Source organism: Sitophilus oryzae, unplaced genomic scaffold, assembly GCF_002938485.1.
Source record: "Sitophilus oryzae breed Bouriz unplaced genomic scaffold, Soryzae_2.0 scaffold_1197_pilon_pilon, whole genome shotgun sequence".
In the NCBI taxonomy this organism is placed as follows: domain Eukaryota; kingdom Metazoa; phylum Arthropoda; class Insecta; order Coleoptera; family Curculionidae; genus Sitophilus; species Sitophilus oryzae.
In genome coordinates, this window is record NW_022145834.1 from 331,967 (window position 1) to 352,892 (window position 20,926).

Below are 20,926 nucleotides of genomic sequence, written 5' to 3' on the forward strand. Positions count from 1 at the left end.
GGTGTACTAAAATTTCGCACTGGGCAACCAAATCCTGTGCGTTTTTGTCACCAAAAATTTAAGATTGAACAGAAATGAGATATATTTATCAGAATCATATTTCTTAACGTGTATTTTAGGTTGCTATTTTATTTCTTTGTTAGGCAACGGCCTAGCTACGTCGAAACACCGGTTCCCATTAGAACACCAAAGTTCAGTGACGTAAGGCGATACTAGTGGATGGCTCGCCAACTCGATATCCTTACATTGGAGTTCTGGCAAAGCTGGTGATACGTCCCTGCTTGCCGCCCGGTGTTGGAGAGCATTCCAACTGTCTTTTTCTCTCCTTGCCGGAGCAGAGGTGAGAGGTTCTCACTCTCTCTCTTGCTCTTTGCTGGAGATAAAAATTTGCAGAAACAAAATCCTTAACAACTACTCAGAACTTTCTACTATGGACTCTACCTAGGATCTCAGAAAAACACAAATCTGCCGATTGTAGAAAACACAATATATTTTTATATGTTCTATTTACAATGTGATATTAATAATAAAATGTACCGTTTTAATAATAAATTTTTAAACTAAATTAAAAACTATTTCACTTGGTAAATGCTAAATATTATTGTAATTATACAATATTATAGTACGCAGGGTATTACAAGGGTAGCCCCTCTCATACGACGCGGAGGCTCCAAGGAAAACGACACTCTATATTGAAACGAAATTCTGAGAGCATGTTTAGGTTAATTAAAAGCATTTTTAAAATTATATAGATTTATACAAAGCTTCTTCTTCTTCTTCCTTCTTCATTTTTGCAACTTTGATGCATAATTTTTTTTTGATGATACCCTATAGAACTCTTTATATTAAAAAAAAGTTCTAAATTAGGTTAAAGGTCTAGTATTTAATATTTAATATTTTATAACTCTTACATGATTATATCCATTTACAATTTTCCTATTGTAAAATTTTATTGATACGCCTTTTTTGTGTTCTGTAATGTTCATGTATGTTTTATTTGTAATTTTAATGACGTAAATTTTTTTGAATTGATTTGTAGTGTATGATATTTTTTATTATCTGTATATTTTTTGTGCTTTTGTTTGTTTTATAAATGGTTTGTTGATGAAGCTATTTTACCTTTTTTGTACAATAAAGCGTTATTTATTATTATTACTATTATAACCTAAATATGCTCACAAGATTTCATTTCAATATAAACAGTTGTTCTCCTTGTAATCTCCCCGTCGTATAAGAGGCGCAACACTATATAAGGTGTTAAAAATATAGTGTTCCATATTTCCGTAAGTGATTCTATGGAGAAAGATAAATCATAGCAACTTTTATTTTATTTTTATCTGAAGAATCACCCACTGATGTGTGGTAGGCTATTTTTTCATATTATTGGAAAAACGGAATTTTATAAATAATACGTTAAATTTACAGGAAAGTAACCAAATCTGAAGAATACCGTCCTTTCTCGAAAACGAATACGCCTAATAGCAAAAGAGAGTGATTTTTAATCTCTTTCCATCACTATACTCACGTGCAGGTTTTACCTTGTCATTCAAACGGGCTTTGTGGTCACGGTGAGAGTATTCTATCAACGGTATGAGAAAAGTTTTTAAGGTATTCAGAAGTATTTCTTGATACATGATTGCAAATAATATGGTATATGGTATGGTTTTTTTATGGGTCTTTTCTTGTCCTAATTATTTTATTATATTTATATAATTATTCACTATATAATTATTAAATAGTTTAATAAAAAAATCTGATATACGTTTTCATTAGTTTGAAGTGTTATTTGGGTACCTATCCATATTTAGGTGCCTTTATGTTCAATTTGTTTTTGAGAGAAAATTTTATACTTTATTAATATATGTAACAGAAAACAGTTATTAAGTTATGTGCAACTGTATGACTGACAGTAACTAAAAATGAACATTTTTGTTTTAATTCCTTTTTTATATAACACAAAAACTAAAAGGTATTCCATATTTGGTTACTTTTCTCTAATATAAAGAAAAAATACCAATCAAATCATAATTTACAAATTTTATAATATTTAAGCTATGTATTACGTACTTTAATTATAACAACTAAACTTTCTCACCTTAGATATTTTTGTTAAGTAATTAAGACAACAGTAAATCAATCAATTCTTCATTCTTCCCCGTGTATGTTAAACAATTTGGCTACTTCGTTGAGATCCTCGTACTTCTTCTGATCTTTCAGTACTTGTCTTGCTATGGACATACGGTTAAAAACGTTCCAGAGAACTATACCAACAACTATGTCATCGCGCAGATAGAAAATGACGCCCTTGCCATAATCTTCACCAGCAAATTTATTGGGCATCAGTTTCTTCGAGTCTTTCAATTTTACTTTTTGCTCATCTGATAAGTACTTGTCACATTCTTGAGGAAGCTTAAAATAAATGAAAAAATATATAAGTTATCACTAGATTTCAATAATAACAAACATTTAATAGGCATTTATTATTTTAACTAAATAAATATCGGGAAAGAGTTAGTCGAAAGGGAGAATAGTCGAGAGAGAGTTAGAGAATATTCAGAAGAGTTAGAGAATAGCCCAAAGACAAAAAGAGAGAGTTAGAGAATAGTCTAGAGAGAGGGCTAGAAAATTATAGAGAATTAGAAAATAACCAAATGAGAGATTTAGAGAATAATCCGGAGAGTTAGAGGATAGTGTAGAGTTAGAGAATAGTCAGAGAAGCTGAACAAATTAGGAAAAGAAAATAAAGTCTTCCTACTCTGGGTGCCAGCTCAACAAGGGATAGAAGGTAAAAAGCAAACGATCTAGCTAGAAAAGGAGCGAATACTCTATTAATTGGACCCGAACCGTTCTGCTTCCCAAGTGGAAACCAACTTAAAGCAGAACTCAAGAACCTAGAATACTCCATCCATAACCTGGAATGGGAATCTTCCAACGGTCTAAGACACTCGAAGAAATTTCTCAGGAGTTACGACCGAGAAAATAAAAAAATCCTTGATTTAAGTAAGAACAATCTTAGATTGACACAGGGTTTTTAGCAGGACACTGTCTCCTCAATGAACACCTCAGTAGATCGAAACTAAGAAACACCGGCGAATGAAGATTCTGTGGAAAAACATCAGAACACCTCATCACTGAGTGCGCCGAGACGACAACCATTCGTGCCATAAACTTTGGTACGATTGATATCGGAGATGGAGAATTAACCTCTGTAAAACTGTCTCAGATGCTGGCTTTTGTCAAAGTTTGACACTGTATGATAAGTTATAACTCAAGAAAGGGGGACACAATAGGTCTATTAGGTCGCGGTGATTAATTTCCCCCCTCCCAGACAATCTACAATCTAGAGAACAACCAAGAGACAGTTAGAGAACAGGCGAGAGAGGGAGAGAGTTAGAGAATAATCTAGAGAGTTAAGGTATAGTGTAGAGTTAGAAAATTATCAAGTGTTAGAGAATAGTCACAGGATAGGGTTAGAGAATAGTCTAGAGATAAATAATTATCGAGAAAGTTAGAGAATTATCGAAAAATAGTTAATGAATAATCAAAAGAGAGAATAGTCAAGAGAGTTAGAGAATAGGCAAGATACAAACATAAACCGATATACCAATGAATTGGAGTAAATTGTAGAGACAAAACATAAAAAGAAAATTTATTTTGGTGTAAAAATACTTATGTAGCTAATTTATTTAATGGCAAATTTGATTTTTTAATGTCTTTTAGAAAATTCGTTTTTTTTAAATATTTTTCGTGGTATTTCTTATATATTATTCTTTTATTTTAATTAACAATTTATAACCTTACCTCCTCCGTCGTCGAACGAAGATTTTCGTTCGTTCTCTCTACCAAGGCTTGAGGAGTATCGGCTTCGGTAGCCTTGGCGAACACTCCCACAGTCGGTAGCGAGGAATCTATAACGCCTATGGCTTCGTATCCCACTTCGGGACCCAAGTCGCTCCAAAACATGCTCTGGTGCCAGTAAGGTTTACGTGCACCAGCCATGTTTTCTCCTAAAATCAAGTATATACCGAGTTGGTACCGTACGATCGATAAAAAAGAACACGTTAGAAATCAGGGCCCTTAGTCAGGTGAGTCACCTTAAAATTGACGCAAATTTTAAGCCCTGTTTAAAGATGGAAAATATACACAGGATATCAATTGAAACTGATTAAAAAGCGATATTTGAATAGTTTTTTCAATGGAAAACGTAAATTTTGGCACGAATTGGCATAAACTTACCTGCTAATCGACCAGAAACTACAGCATGATCGTGATGCTCAATACGCCGACGTCCCAAACGAGGATCATAGAAACACGTACAATCGCCAGCAACATATAAATCGGTACGAGCCTAAAAATGATACATTACAAATATCGTGGTAGATTTGCGTTCTTATGTTATACAAGGTGTCCCAATATTCCGTGGACATAGAACTACTACGTATTTTTGGAATGAAAATAAGTTCATTGGGAACAATTTACCTCTATACAAAAGTGCTTCGTTTGTCCGCTAGAGGGCATCAAACTTTAATAAAACAAACACATTTTTTCAGATGTTTTAAAAACTGTTATTCCCATTTGAATGATATTTTGGATGTCTATGTTTTGCTAAGTGCTTTAACATCTGTCTAAAAATATGTGCTTTATATATAAGTGCTATAATAACTGTCACAAAAACCAAGAAAAAGTGTCATTGTCCAAGAAAAAGTCTATTGTGGTGGCGTTTTTTTGCAAAAGACAAAAAATGTAGTAAATACTAGAAGGATAATTTTACGAAAAAAATCGGTCGTCGGTTGAGTTGGAAAATATTTATACTAAACTGTATGTAGGGGTGGGGGTAGTTTTCACTCTTCCCGTACTTTTTCATGATTTTTGTGAAAGTCAAATGTTAAAGCACTTAACAAAACATAGACATCCAAAACTAATTCAAATCGGAATTATGGTTCTCAAAATATCTAAAAAAATGTGTTTATTTTTTTAAAGTATGATGGCCTCTGACGGACAAACAAAGCACTTTTGTAAATGAACTTATTTTGATTCCAAAAATACGTAGTACTTCTATGACATACCATCCACTTTGGTACGGCTGATGTTGAGGATGGAGAGCTGGCCTCTGTGGAGCCGTCTCAGATACTGGCTTTTGTCAAAGCTCTGAGATTGTATGTTGAGTTATAACTCAATAAAGGGGAACACACAATAGGTCTGTAAGGTCGCGGTGATTAACCCCCCTCCTAAACATTCTACATTCTATTGTAACGAAAATATTTTCGTTACATTTTTCCTTTTATATCGTTTATCCGTTTTTTTATATATTATCGATTTTTTGCGGAACCTCGATAGTGGTACACATCACTAGCGATGGTTGTTAGTTTAAATTGTTTAAATATTTTATATATTTTCTGGTTGCCTATGGGTTACCGATAATAATTTGTTTATTTTTAATGAAAACGAAGGTTTATTATTAATATTTTGTTTAGTGTTAAATAATTAAGATGCAATTGTTACACACATTTTTTTGAAGGTATGTAGGAAATTTTATCGTATTTATTATTTTTACTATTAATTATAAATTTTTATATTGACATTTGGTACTTAACGCATGTCTAAATGAATTCTATAAAGGGACTTGTTTTGCCGAAAATCACTCTCTCTCATCTCGATCTTCTTTGCTTAAACACCTAGTTTTTTTTTCCAGACACCGGCACGAGGTACGACTTGGAAATTATTTATTAGTTTTATTTTTTTAAACATTTACTATCTAATATGATTTAATTATTTGATTTAATTATTTAATTAGCTTGTAACTTTGAATTATCCAGTTTTGTGGTGGTTAAAAGAACACCACCACAAAACTGGGTACTTATCAATTGTGTTGAGTAGAATACTGCTGTTTGTTATCTTCTAGGAAGATACGAGAATTGACCCTCCCCATAAGTAGCTCACGCACTGAGACTGGTGGAGTCTCACAAGCTCTCCAACGTTAGCCGGACAATCACGCTACCCACCAGCGGACGAGTGCAGCGAAGAGGGTGAGGCCTTTCTCCCAACCAACCGAAGCAGAAACACTTAAGTATTCCAGTTGCATATCTAATCTCATATAATCGAGACTGTCACAGCCAATTACATTGATTGTTTATAATTGTTAATTAAATATAAGTCATTAATGAAATTTTCTATTGTCTTATTTAATTCCAAAGCATACTTCCACAAACCAGTAACTTTTAGAATTTCGTGGGTTATACTATATCCATGGAATATTGGGACACCAATGTATGTATATGAACAACATATGTATATGAACAACACCAGACTCCCAGACAGATTATTGAAACAGTAATGACAGAAAAATACATTAAAACCCTAGATCATATATATACTCTGTTTTTTTTCTCAGGTAAGATTTCGACTAGCGATGGGAACTATCGAATGAATTAGACTATCGAATGGTTACTGAATGAATGATTTCAACTATCGAATGGTTTTATTCGAATAAAATCATTCATTCATTTGTATACTAAAGCATACGTGACAACCTCGCCGTGCCACTAAATGGTTATCGTTGAGCCACGACTATCGAATGCTTTTGATAAATAAAATTTAGTATCCGTTTGATTTTTGTGTGCGTCAGTGCATTATTAGTTCTTCCAAATTTTTATAACTTCGCCGTATAAATACTGTGCTATTTTTGCGTTTGTTAAAATATTTAAAATACTAAAATAGTAGTTTTTTTAATTGACGATTGTGTGCGTGTGCAGGTGGTCAACATTTTTCCGAAAATTTTTGTGATTTTCTGTAGCCCGATCTTTCAATTATTTAATTTTATATGGTATATGGTCTATTTTTAATGGAAAATTTTGAGAAGCAGCAATTTTTAAGAGAGATGAGATGAACTTACAATTAATTTTAAAAATAGATATTTGTATTTTAAATGTTTTAATAATATGAATGAGTTGAACTTAATAATCATATTTAAGTAATGTGGTTAAATAAATGGTTATCGAACTCAAACTATGGGGTGAGAAAATTAAATTGAAAGTTTTACACGTGCCAAGTAAGGTCCTCGAGAAAGACAAACCTATTGAACGTTTCATAAGTGCAATAAAGAAGGTTTGAAAATGGCATGTCGTGATGTTGGAGACATATTTTTTAATGCTAAACTTATGGCGTTGATTTATCCACGTAAGTATATATGATCTAGGATTAAAATACTTTAAAATATAGGTTAAACTACTGTTATCTTACTATTAAAAATAATTACTTGCAATTCCGTGTTCACTAGGAAACCGCCGAGATCCGCGTCTACTTCCAGATCCGATTTCTCCGCAATTTGGGTGTTGGCCTCCACTCCAGCAGTAACGACCACGAAATCGACCTGTAAGCACTTTCCGCTGGAGAGTCCAAGCTCTACTTTACCATCCTTCGATCTTACACTGACAATTTCACTATTGGGAATCACCTAAAATGCGTTCAGTATTAAAAAAAAGTAACTTTTTTATCTTTTTTACGACTTGACGAACATAAAAAAAATACGCAAAGAGGTAAAACAATGAAATCGGGCATTGCAGATCATGTGTGGTCCAGGCACCACAACATAAAATGGTCGGAAGCCCGGGTTGTCCAGAAAGAACCCCATTGGAAAAAGTGCAAATTTAAAGAAGCCGTATTCATTTCTAACAATAATAAAATCTTTAGCAATCCAAGTATGGAAATTTCAACCATATGGCAACCACTCATAAAATGCAAACGCTCCAATGCAGGTATTCTTAATGGAGAACCTCATGCTTGACTGCACCAACTAATTCACTGATAACGGTCTGTGATATTTTTGACCGAAACGTTGTTTAAGCAAAAATAAATAAGATAACAGAAGTCCGAAATTCTTTTAGTTTTAATACTAAATCATTGTCTACCACATTGAAAGTAACAAACATCTATACATATAAACTTTCACCTTTATAATATACAGGGTGGTCCGAACTGTATTCCGGAAACTTCGGTAGTATATTCTGCAGATAAAAATAAGTAAAAAAGTTCGTATAAATGTATGTTTTAATTTGCTTAGTTTCGGGGATACAGGGTGTAGAAGTTTCACTTTTATTTCGATTTTTTCCAAATAATTTCTGAAGTAACGTCAATATTTGGATGAAAATTGGTGTCTGGGAGTTTTTTGACATGAGAAATGTTGGGACAATTTTTTGAATTTGTGAAAATGTCAATCTAACTCCTATTTGTAGGATGCGCCAGTTACATGTGTTTTAACTGTTTTGAAGGGTAATAACTTTTCGTCCGTACCTGTATAAAACTACTGAGTAAAAAAATATATATTCCCGTGTCTTTTTACATAAAAAATGTCTCTTGATAAAAATCGCTACTAATAGTCAATACATGTCATTATTGAGAAAAAAATAAACACGTTGAGTATAGATAGTTATTTGACTGAAATAATAAATTTGGAAAAATTTTGTTTTTTAAATGAATCATAAATTTTTCTGCGAAAAAATGATGATAAAATAGTTTCTGTTGAAATTTTGACACAAAAATATTTCAAATTTATGATTTCAGTCCCATAGCTATTTAGTCAACATGTTTTATTTATGCCAATGGCGATAATTGTTGATAATTTCGTTTCAAAATATCTCGAGAACCATTACTCGTAGCGATTTTTAACAAGAGACCTTTTTTACGTAAAAAACGTCGTGAATGTATATTTTTTTCACTCAGCAGGTTTATTATTAAAAAATATGTAGGTAGCTCTCTACAAGTAGGAGTCATATTGACATCAAAATCAAATTTCTCATGTCAAAAAAACTGCCAGACACCAATTTTCATTCAAATATTGACGTTACTTTATAAATTATTTGAAGATAATCGAAATAAAAGTGAAACTTCTACACTCTGTATTTCCAAAACTAAGTATTTTAGGACATACGAACTTTTTTACTTATTTTTATCTGCAGAATATGCTGCCGAAGTTTCCAGAATACAGTTCAGACCACCCTGTATACATATATCAGAGTATGTTAAAACTTACATTGACTCCTTCTGCTCTCACTTTGTCAGTCGTCCAAAAACTGAGATATTCAGGTAGAATTTTCCCCATACTCCCGGTCTCTCTAAATATTTGATATATTTCCTTCGACTTCCTTTTATCTACAGGCAAATCAATATTGTACCTTACCAATACCATTCGATCGAAAAAAAAACGGCGTCAAAGGCGGCTAGGGAAAGACATTCGATGATAATTTTGGCGAGGACCGTACTCTTCTCTATTTTTTAATGGCGCTTACTACCAGTTGGCTTTAAGATGGCTGTTATTTATCTTTATATTGAATAAAAATAATTTTTAAACGGTGTAATACGCTATTCAAGAAAAAATACATTTTTGGAAATAGATTTGTGTGTCTAGAAAAGTGCTATCCTTGTTTAATCTCTCTATAATTAGTGTTAATTTTTGACAAGTTTTATGTCAATTTTTATTAAATGACCGGTCTAGAGATTTACCTCGCCAAAATAATAATCGACTGTCATTAGCCAGTTGTTTTTGACTCCATTTTTTCGATCATGCGGTGGAAATTGAAGAGTTTGGCGCAAAAAACTGGTCAGTTCTATCAAAAATTACTTTTTCAATTATAATTTAAATATGCTTGGGACGCTAAATTATTTGAAATGAAAATGGGGCAGTTCCATGTTTTTACTTTTTTTTTTAATTAGTAATGAAATAAATCGTATTTTTAGTCATACAATTAGTTTTGTTACAGTTTCATATCTTTTATGTCAAAAAACAGACAGCTCCGTTTAAAAAAAATGTTCCATACTTTCATATATTTTCATAAAAAATGTTTTCTAGTGATTTTTTCTTTATTGATAACTTTCTTTTTCAATTTTTTTTCCATTTTATACCAAAAATATGAATTTACTTTGTTTCCAAAAATACCTAGTAGTTCCATGTCCTATGCAAAAGTGCTTCGTTTGTCCGCTAGAGGGCATCAAACTTTAAAAAAACCTTACCTTTAAACCATTATTGCCCGATTTGAAATTCTCAAAATATTTTCCAACTCAACCGACCACCGATTTTATTTTTCGTAAAATGGCCCTTCTAGTATTTACTACACTTTTTGTCTCTTGTAAAAAAATGATATCGTGCTTATTTTTTAGGAAAGAAAAATTTTTCCGAAGCTGACTTTCAAAAAATGTTTCCGTCACATCAAGCTATGGAGATGCATAAAATCTATTATGCTCTTAATAATCAGGTTGGTGAAAATATGGCATTTTATGTTAGTATAACAAATTATATTTGACAATAACCTTCTTAGGGAACTTTAGGAAACTAAAATTAATAATTTTGAATTGCCAAACGTTCGGGTTTATTTTTGATTGATGCCCTCTAACGGACTTATGTGCAATTAACTTATCTTGATTCAAAAAATACGTAGTTGTTCTATCCCCACGGAATATTAAAACTTACGTTTTTGGTTTGGTTTGGTTTTTTTCCTCAGCTTAAAGCCGGTTTTAGCGACTAAGTCGGGATAATTCTTATCAACGACCTAATCGCGGTTCAACACAGTGCGAACGATAGAACAGGTAGAAAGAATTGTGGACTTCTGCATGGTGGAGATGATTCTTTCCGGGTTGTGAAGTTCGAGTTTTTTAAGGCTTTGAACAAGGTTTACGTCTACTGCGTCTACTAGAATACAGGTAGGTATTATTGGTAATATAAAAGTCTTGCTCAAATCGCATATAGTTTTTAGTTCTTGCGCCAGTGCTTCATATTTTGTGATTTTCTCTTTTCTTGCATTTTTAATATTTTAGTCTAGTGGTATTGTGATGTCCAGCAGGTAAGCATGTTTTTATTTTTTATAGAAGACTTACTAAATCAGGTCTATTATGCTGCACAGTACGATCTGTGATGATGTCAGTATCCCAGTATACTTTTACGTTTTCGTTTTCTACTATTTTTTCAGGTAAGTATCGGTAGTACGGTGTAATTTCATTTAAAATATTTTCTTTTTTGCAGATTTCTTGGTGTAAAATACCAGCCACCTGGTTGTGCCTGTCCAGATAATGCTGCGGTGCAAGATAGGTACATCCAGAGCAGATGTGTTGAATTGTTTCCGGAAAGGCATTGCATAGTCGGCATCTGTCATTAGGTAGGTCCTTTTTGGCTATTATTTTTAGGAAATTTTTAGTTGGTATTTGCTGGTCTTATATAGCTATAATAAATCTATTTGGATGTATATGGATTCTAAGTTGGATGGATATGGATTCCACTCTTCGGTTAGTTCCTCAGCACCCCTAGTACCTGCAGGTAAGCTTTGACCTGCTAAGTTTAAAGGTGTGAAATTCCTGTCGGCGGTCTTAAAAGCTGAAAGGAGAGGGTCATTTGATTGGTCAAAGTAATGCTGCAGACTTCTGATGTGCCTTTCATGCATAGCAATGAGACTAATAATTCCTCTTCCACCTTTGTCCCTTGGCATGGTTGAAGCATGGGGCTGGTGCATTCGGTGCCTTGTCATTGATGTTCTGACTTTCCTATCGAGAGACTCCAGGTCGGTTTGTGACCATTTTAGAACTCCGAATGTATTAAGAATTACAGGTGCTGCCCACACATTGATCGCAGCTATTTTATTCTTCGCATGAAGCTCTGTTCCCAAGACTTTACAAACCCCCTTCATAAATGCATCCTCCGCAGTCTGCTTTATTACTCCATCATCAAAACTTACGTTATCATTATATTATTTAAATTATTAATTTTTATCAATATTATATTATTTAAACTGTGTATTACGTACATAGGTTTACTTTGGAAAAATAATTTCTCCAAATTTTTTTTTCTCAAAAACTATGGGATGTGGCAATGGAAAACCATGGTTGTGAAATAAAATTCGGTCGTGGGTTAAGTTGGTAAATATTTATACTAAAATTTATGTAGGGGTGGAGGTAGTTTTCACCCTTCCCGTACTTTTTCTTGAATTTTGTGAAGTCAAATGTTAGAGCACTTAGCAAAACATAGACACCCAAAATCTCATTCAAATCGGAATAACGGTTCTTAAAATATATCTGAAAAAATGTGTTTATTTTGTTAAAGTTTGACGCCCTCTAGCGGACAAACGAAGCACTTTTGTATAGAGGTAAATTGTGTCCAGTGAATATTGCGACACCGTATATAACAGTTTTATGATACCGTAATTTTTATTAAAATGGAATTAATCAGTTTTTGCATCAAACCCTTCAATTACAAATGAAAACTTACCTTTTCTGCCAAATGCACAGGCCAGCTCACTACCTAGGAACCCACCTCCGATTATAGCCACGGATTTAGATTTGTTAAAATCGCATAAAATATCTCTAAAGTCGTCGACGTTTCGATATACTTTGATTTGCTTCTTCAAGGTTTCATCAGAGGCAGCTACTTTAAAAACGGGCGTCAATCTAGGCTTAGCTCCTAAAAATACAGTGACGCCATCAATTGTTAAGCGCATAATGCGAGCAATAAAAAAGAGTGCATCTTAAACTCTCTCGACTAGATAATATACAAGGCGTTTCAAAGACATGTGCCATCTCTCGTGGGGTGATTTCTACATGTTTTTTGAAAAACCCTGTATAAAACGACTATTATAACATACCCGTTGCGATGAGGCATTTGTTGTACTTAATTGCTTCGCCGTTTTCTAAGTAGGCTACGTTTTCGGTAACGTCGATATGATCTATCGACCAGCCTCGAGCTATGGCAACACCGCCATTCTCGCTGTCCATTAGTTGCTTACAATTAATATAGAAATCTTCCGGTTCGTAAAATAAACTGAAAAAAAATATTTTAAAAATTATCTTAAAGGTGTTAAAAATATAAAACACAGGCTGTAAATTGTTGACACTTAGTGTTTCTCTAAGTGTCTACGGGTAGTCATATTTTCATGGCTAATCTTACTGTAGGTTTCGGCCGATAATTTCAATTTTCTTTATTATTACAGTCCCCACGATTCTTTGTTTATTAAAAAATATATAGGGTGTCAAAAAAATAGTGTATCTAATTAACTTCGGTGGGTGATTTTACTGATAAAACTAAAATAAAAAGTTCTTATACCGTCGAAATGGTAAATAAAAACAATATATTTTGATTATTTTTAAGAATATTGGTAAACCGTTTTTCTAGAAATTTGGTACTCATATTATAAACATTTTAATGCCAAAGCGAATGGCGATAGTGTAAAATTCCGAATTCTGTACTCTACCTTAGGATAGAGAGTACAACTGATGGTACTTCTTTTATTCTTATAGATAAAGTGATTTCAACAAATGACATAAAAAGCTAGGACTTTTTTAAGTAAAAAAGGTACTCTTCGTTTAGTTAGGTTAGGTTAGGTGACCGATTTTCAAGATATTTGGGTTTAAAGGTCACGATGCATCGATTTCAGTATTAGTGAAAGGATAAAATGTAAAGAAATTAAAAATAAATTAATCTCAGTTTCGAAATAAACGAAGAGAACCTTTTTTATATAAAAAGGCTAGTTTTTTATGTCATTTGTTGAAATTACTGTATCTATAAGGATACATATAATATATCATATTCATATACATAGATATACCGGGTGTCCCACTAAGAATAGCTCTCGGCTGTATCTCGGAAAGTATTAGCCGTAGGGTTTACGAAAAAAAAATATTAATAACTAAAGGGGCTATGAGAAATTGCTGGAAATTATTTTTAAGTTTGTAGAACGACCGCTAGGGGGCGCAACTGCAACAAAAATTATAAAAATGGAGTTTTTACACAATTTTGCCTAGATAAGGTGTACTATAAGTAATAGCTTCACAATCCTCAGTAAATTTTGAATATTTTTTGTTAGAGCCATTTTCCCCTATCTACCAAAATAAAGTAGTGGGGGAAGGTTAGATTTGTTTTTATTTAAATATTCATAACTCTGGACTGGATGATCGGAATCCAGCAAGCAAGGGCTAGTTTAAAAGAGCGTTGCTTACTCTATATTGTACCATATAAACAATAATATTAACCTTTTGAACGTAGACGCTAGGGGGCGTTGTCTTACAATTTAACAAACATTGTGCGTTTTTTCAAAAAAATTAAATGCAATAGTATATGTAATTTTAGCTGATAGTAAAGAGTAGTAAAAGCTTAAAAAGTCAGCGAAAACCGCATTTTGATATCTTCTTTCAAACCGAAGATATTAGCAAAATTATAATAAATACCAAAAAATAAGCCCTTAATTACCTTATTTTTACAACACGGTATCAGAAGCTCTCTTAATTATGCCCATTCTAACAAAAAAAAAAATAAGATAGAAACAGTTAGTTTATTTTAAAATCGACGAAATACCAGAATATCATAATACCAGAGGTATTAATATCTAATAATTAAGATATTAATAAAACCATACCTTCTTTCAGATCCATTCCATTGTTTGAATGTTAGGTTTTTCACAGCCGTTTCATCGTCATTAAACCATATCTCTTTGGACAATGGCGGCCTCATGTAAGGAAAATGCTCTTCGTTTGAAATTATTAATATCTAGAAATCAAATAAAAGATTGTCGTATTAAATATATTGCATACAGTTGCCGCATCTAAAGAAGAAAACAGGACACTCTCTCCTCAACGAACACCTCGGTTGATTGAAGCTAAGAAACAACGGCCAATACTTTTAGCGATTTTTTTATGTAAACATAATTGTTCCATGATCTCTCTATATCAACATATCTCAAGTATTATTTATTCTTTCAGACTGTGTTTCGGAGGACAAAATTAATAGAGGACTGGAGTAGAGGACTCTATACATCCATAGTCTCTAAGTTGGTAAGTTGACTGTTTTGATTAGATACATTTTCCTTGCATGTTACAATGTGTTGTTTTTATTTTGTATCTAATGGCAATTTTGTTCCTATTTTGGTTAGGCTCCAGTAAAGTTCTTCTAGACAAGAAGAGATGGCAATGAGTATCTTACATACATAAGTTCTGTTTGCCTCTTTATTAACCTTTCCAAACTTTTGAACAGCGCAAATTATCGATCTCTGTTTACAATTTATGATTTGTTGGTCCAATGTGGCCATGCATTCAAGTCTAAACCGCACTTAATTCCGAGGAGCTGGTAAAGGTGGTAAGGACACTGGTAAAGGTGCGTCCAGATCTGACGTGACGAGAGCGACACATCGTCTATCCATTTTTTGAGGAAAGCCTGCCATAAGACAATTGAGTTGGGTCATAGTGAACGGAACTCAAGAGCCAGCCTACCAAAAACACGTCGAGACTGTGCCGCGAACTTTCTTTAATCGGCCGTCGCAAAACCGACAGAGGACGGATAGCAACGAGGCTCCGTGGGTTGTCTCGCGAGGCTCTCACGAGATTCGTCCATACTTAACGAATTTGGAATGTCTCGCGCTCGTCTCGCTCTCGTCTCGTCAGATCTGGACGCACCTTAAGAGATTGTTAAGGCGCACGGTTTTTTCTTTAGATGCGGCCAGTTTACAATGGTTTACGTACCTTTGCGGTAGGATCCGAAGATTTGATCGCCCGAAAGGCTGAAAATGCCGCAGTACCACCCCCGATAAGCAAGTAAGGTACGTCTTTCGGAATATCCTCAGCGCTCTTTGGATCCTTGAACTTCTCCTTACCTAAAAACCATTTTTATTTCAGTCGATAAAATCAAATAAATACACACAACGTTGTGTACTATACCTACTAATTTTTTACCAACTTTCTTCTTCGTAGAGGCATCTGTGGGTTCTTTACCTAAACCAACATAATACAGCTAAAATGAAGCTAGTTTTTAAATGCACAATCTCCGATAATCTAGCAAGACTTACAACACCAACCGAGGTTATCGCTACTAAAGTACCAAATAGTAAGTACCGCCTTGCTCTGGTTCTGTATTTATTTTCGTTTTCCTCCCATGGTCCCTCGGGGTGTGGCATTTTACTCAGTTCGCTCGGAGGTTCGCATTGTGTTAAAGACGGCATTTTCTAAAAAAGTATATAATGTTATGCATAGGCTCATATATGCGGACATACATATACCGGGTGCGTCTCAAAAGTGGCTTACCCCTATAACTTTTTTATTTTTTCAAATAAATAAACGACATTAGGTATGTATAGTGGAGTATATGACATAAATTTGGATTGATTGACGTATTCAATTGTTTTCGCTCATTTCCTGTTTCACCGAAAATGACTACAACTTTTGATTTTTAAATGAGACCCTCGGTATTTTTTACTTTATCCGATAGAAAATGAATTGAATGACATATCATATGTCAACTTTTAACATTTTCGGATACGGTTTATTTGGAATTGTAACATGCGGTTCATAACGACTTCGCGTCGAATTAATCATTTGTAATGGTGATGATAAAGCAAAGCAAGAATTTCCATTAATATACAAACTGGATAAAATTTTCTCACATTTATGTCAGCATGAGAAAAAACAATATGGCGATATTATTATATAACTTGGTAATATTTGGGGGCTTTGAGGGGTAGTTTCATCTCGTTGGAATTTGACTTTGAAAAAATCCGTTTGCCAAAAATAAACTTTTTACGTCAAGCAGTTTAAGCAGAATCGTGGTTAAGAAATTACCCAACTTTTTGGAACACCCTGTATGATTTTTTAAAAAATTTCAAAATATGTAAAAAAACCAAATAAATTATGCTTGTCCAAGGGTTTTCCCTAAAGACTAACCGTTTTTTAAATAACAAATATTGTAATATTTGAGGGGCGTTTTCACCCTCTTGGAATTTGACATTCGAGAAACCCCTCCTTATCGAACCTCTACACCCCACAGTCAATCCGTTTACCAAAAATCAGCTTTAAACGTCAAGCAGTTTAAGCAGAATCGTGATTACTCAATGGTCATATTTTATGAAACACCCTGTATAAATTTATAGAAAATCTTAAAATATGTAAAACAACAAAATAAAATATACGTGTTTAAGAGTTTTTCCGAAAAACTCACCGGTTTTTAAATAAAAAATATTTTAATATTTGAGGGATAGTTTCACCCCCTTAGAATTCGAGTTTCGAAAAATCCCTTCTTATAGAACCTCTACACCCTAAAGTTAATCTGTTTTCCAAAAATCAGCATTTTACGTCAAGCGCTTTAAGCAGGCTCGTGATTAATCAATGACCAGATTTTTCGAAACACCCTGTATACATTTTTAAAAAAATCTTAAAATATGTAAAAAACAAAATAAAATATACGTGTTTAAGCGTTTTTTCGAAAACTTGACAGTTTTTTAAATAAAAAATATTGTAATATTTGAGGGGTGGTTTCACCCTCTTGGAACTGGAACTTCGAAAAATCCCTTCTTATTGAACCTCTACACCCTAGAATCAACCTGTATGCCAAAATTGAGCTCCTTACGTTGAGTGGTTTGAGCAGGATCGTGATTAATCAGTATGTCAGTCACTTAAGGATTTTATATATTAGTATAGATTTTGCTTTGTATGAGGGGTCTAAATAATTAAATAATATGATGTGGGAATATTATATTTAAAGCCATATTTCTTCTGTTTTCTTAAATACATTGTGTTTTCTAAAGCTTCAACTTATTACAACCTCACCTCAAACCTTTGATCTTTGAAAGTTACATACATAGGTTACATAAACTACACCCTCTAGAACTACATTAACGACATGTAATGTAGTTTATGTAGTTTTTAAAAGTAACATGTAGTTTTCCGAACCCTGGTGTGTGGTACCAAACCTTTGAATAAGAAGACTAAGGAAGGAGCATAATGCTATCCATGTATTCATGCATGGTGGGCGGAAAAAGCACTCTAGGGTGGGGATTCTTGACAGTTCTGTTTGACGATTCATTTGACACATTTGAATTTTGTGGATTTGTCAGTCTTTACGGAGCTTATTTTATGTTATTTATTATTTATTCTACTACTGATAGTTGTATAAAGATAGTAAATCTAGATAGAAATTGTGGCAGAACTTAAATTAACAGTGACACTATCGCGATTTATCGAAAAAGACTCTAAAATAGTTTGTTGTATAGCGTGCGGTAGATCTCGGCAAAAATTGAGTGAAATAATGGAACAACTTTTCGCTAGTATGTGACTATATAATATACATACGTGAAGTAAACCGTTAACCGTAAACTTAAATTAACTAAATTATATATTTTTCTTGCATTTTAGCTTTTATTTATTACTTGTCAAAGATTAGAATTAAAAAAAAAAAGTTGATATATGATGTCATTCTATTCAGGGTGTCATTTTCTAACGAATAAAGTAAAAAAATATCGAGAGTGACGTTTAAAAATCAAAAGTTGTAGTCATTTCCTGTAAAACAGGAAGTGACCGAAACCTATTGAATCAATCCTAATTTATGTCATATACCAAATCTAGTTTTTTTATCTGAAAAATTAGAAGAGTTATAGGGGTGAGCCACTTTTGAGACACACCAGGTATATTTGATACCAATTAAACTTTTAGTTTGGTTTGGTTTGGTTTGGTTTGGTATTATTATTTAACCGAGGGCGAGATTTTTAAATTCATTATTGCCAACCGTGGCAACATATTCGTCGCCGGGCTGACTAACTGGAATTTAAATTTTCCGCTGGGGATTCAGGTGGTAGCTCTGCTGTAAAAAATGTCAAGTTGCAACATTTATTTATTCATTTCTTGACATTGTCATTCGTTTTGACACTTTAGTTTTGTATTACGAGTTTTTTGGTTTAAGTGAATTGTGTTGTGATACTTTAAGCTGAAACATTTTTACTAGCAGATCTTGCAGTCGAACATTTTTCTTTTTAAAACCTCTTTTAGTGCGAAGAGTACAAGATAGCTTAATAGCCGTAAAAAATAATCGCAACTTTAATAGAATATTTTCAATGGAAAAGTGGTAGTAATGGCCCTTTATGTCCGTTAAGTGCTGTTAAGGAGGTGAGTTTTGTTGATGTAAATAATAACGGTTTATATATTTATAATTAATTTATTTTGGTTTCCTATAATATTTTGATTCAAAGAAAATATGTAAAAGTGGGCAACGCTGTGCCAGTCAAGCTTAATCACGTGACTAAAAGTTTATTTGATATGATCTATAGGAAATACCATATAAATTTAAAGTTTGTCGTTTATTGATCCACTACTGATCTTATAAGAAACTATTAATGGAATTTTTTAAAGTACTGGATTAGATCAGGCTATCTCTCCACTTTGAAACTCCTCCGATAAGCCATTACATAAATTTAATTTATTACTTTATTTTATTATTATTATAAATCTATTTTTTTAATTTTTTTGTTTATTTTTATATAAATAAATAAAACATAATTACATTTTTCTATATCCCAAAAGTTAAGCTGTTTAGGACATACATTCATATGAAGTGTTTTTTTTATTCAAGAATCACCCCCTTAAATATTAGAACGTCTTTAAGAAACACCCTGTATATTTAAAATCTGAAAAACAAGATTTTAAAAAAATTAAAATATACAGGGTGTTAAAAAAAGCGAAGTTATAAATTTTTCTTAATTTCTTTTCAACATTAATTTGTTTATTATATTTTCACTTTCTGGTTATCTCCAATAGGTAAGGCTGTAGCTATCGCTTTAATTAAAAAAATGAAAAAAATTACTGACATAAACCTTGTCAAAAATTAACATAATTATTATACGTGGATTAAAAACGGATAGAACTTTTCCAGATAGACAAATCTATTTCCAAAAAATTATTTTTACTCGAATTTTAAACTACCCCATTTAAAAATCATTTTTACTCAATATAAAAATAAATTACAACCTTCTTAAAGCCAACTGGCAGTAAGCGCCATTAGAAAATGAAGAAGAGTACAGGCCAAGTAAATAATGTCTAGGGCTTGACCTCGCCAAAATTATCGTCGATTGTCATTCCCAGCCGACTTTGACGCGGCTTTTTTCGATCGTATGGTACTTTACTTTAGTATATAGTATATATCATACCCTATCAACATAAAGATTGGCTTTGAAAGGATTAATTTCTATCGGTTGGCACTCTTTCAATTTGACAGCTTCCAATGTCTGGCCAGCATTATTAAGTTCTACAGGATTTGGGGAGGGATGGGATGTTATGGAGGGACCTTCATCACATACCTTTTTTCCACCATCATCTGATAAATTTCGTCTAGGGACCACTATTTCTGGAGATATTTTGCTATTGGCACATCCTAAAAATATATACATCTATTTTAACAAACAATTAACATTTTGACATACTCGGAAACGGATAGAGATAGCTTAAACTGGAGCAAAGTTGCCTGTTGGTGAGTGCAACGATAATCTGTTGAGTAATCAAATTTTAAACTAACAGTAACTGACAATCTCTAAACACTAAAGCAACGTGAAATAAAGGGCAGATCACTTAGAATTGTTCATAAAATGATATAGTATAATACTTACTGTATATATTTGAAACTCCTCTGGATCTTCCAAAAAATTGTGAACCCTTAAAAGATGCAGATTCAGCACACTGCAATAAGACTAGTGTTCTATACATATTGCTTAGTTTTGTAACTGATTGAACACTTTAGGGTTTATAGAAATGCTGAAATGTTGAAAAATGTCAGTAAATACTGTTTTTGAAGTACTGAAACTGTGCCTTAAACTAGTTCTATATGTTTTTATAGAAATAATGACTGTACAAAAAGTCGCTAAATATATTTGAAATACTTCTTGTCTGACACAATCTTAAACTTGTTCTATGCGAGAAAACCATAGCAACAAACTAGTATACATTATTATTGTTGACTCGTAATTATTTAAATAAATGTATTCTATTTAATAAATGATTAATACTACAGAGATCCGATTAGGAAATGCAAAAAAACACCTTTGCTTTTTTAACTTTAAAATTTAAAGTAGGGATGTGCCAAAATAACCGGTTATTTCGATAACCGGTTTTTTTTCACTTAGTAACCGGTTATTAACCGGTTAATTTC

General features: G+C 32.9%; 1 protein-coding gene across 2 annotated transcripts; it reads right to left on the reverse strand.

Annotated features, from left to right (window-relative positions):
- Positions 1 to 1,000: 1,000 nt before the first annotated feature.
- LOC115891759 (apoptosis-inducing factor 1, mitochondrial) lies at positions 1,001 to 20,846 on the reverse strand. 2 transcript variants are annotated; one of them, XM_030912318.1, is made up of 13 exons: positions 20,388 to 20,846; positions 19,932 to 20,155; positions 15,810 to 15,965; positions 15,682 to 15,754; positions 15,487 to 15,617; positions 14,388 to 14,518; positions 12,621 to 12,796; positions 12,248 to 12,439; positions 9,029 to 9,147; positions 7,256 to 7,453; positions 4,237 to 4,348; positions 3,802 to 4,007; positions 1,001 to 2,409 (listed from the first exon to the last, which is right to left on the reverse strand). In XM_030912318.1, exons 1-13 carry the CDS (start codon positions 20,482 to 20,484, stop codon positions 2,146 to 2,148), a joined length of 2,079 nt encoding a protein of 692 aa, XP_030768178.1. In that variant the 5' UTR covers positions 20,485 to 20,846; the 3' UTR covers positions 1,001 to 2,145. The 2 variants fall into 2 exon arrangements, with proteins under 2 accessions (XP_030768178.1, XP_030768179.1); XM_030912319.1 differs by having other exon boundaries at positions 1,002 to 2,409; positions 20,082 to 20,155.
- Positions 20,847 to 20,926: the final 80 nt, after the last annotated feature.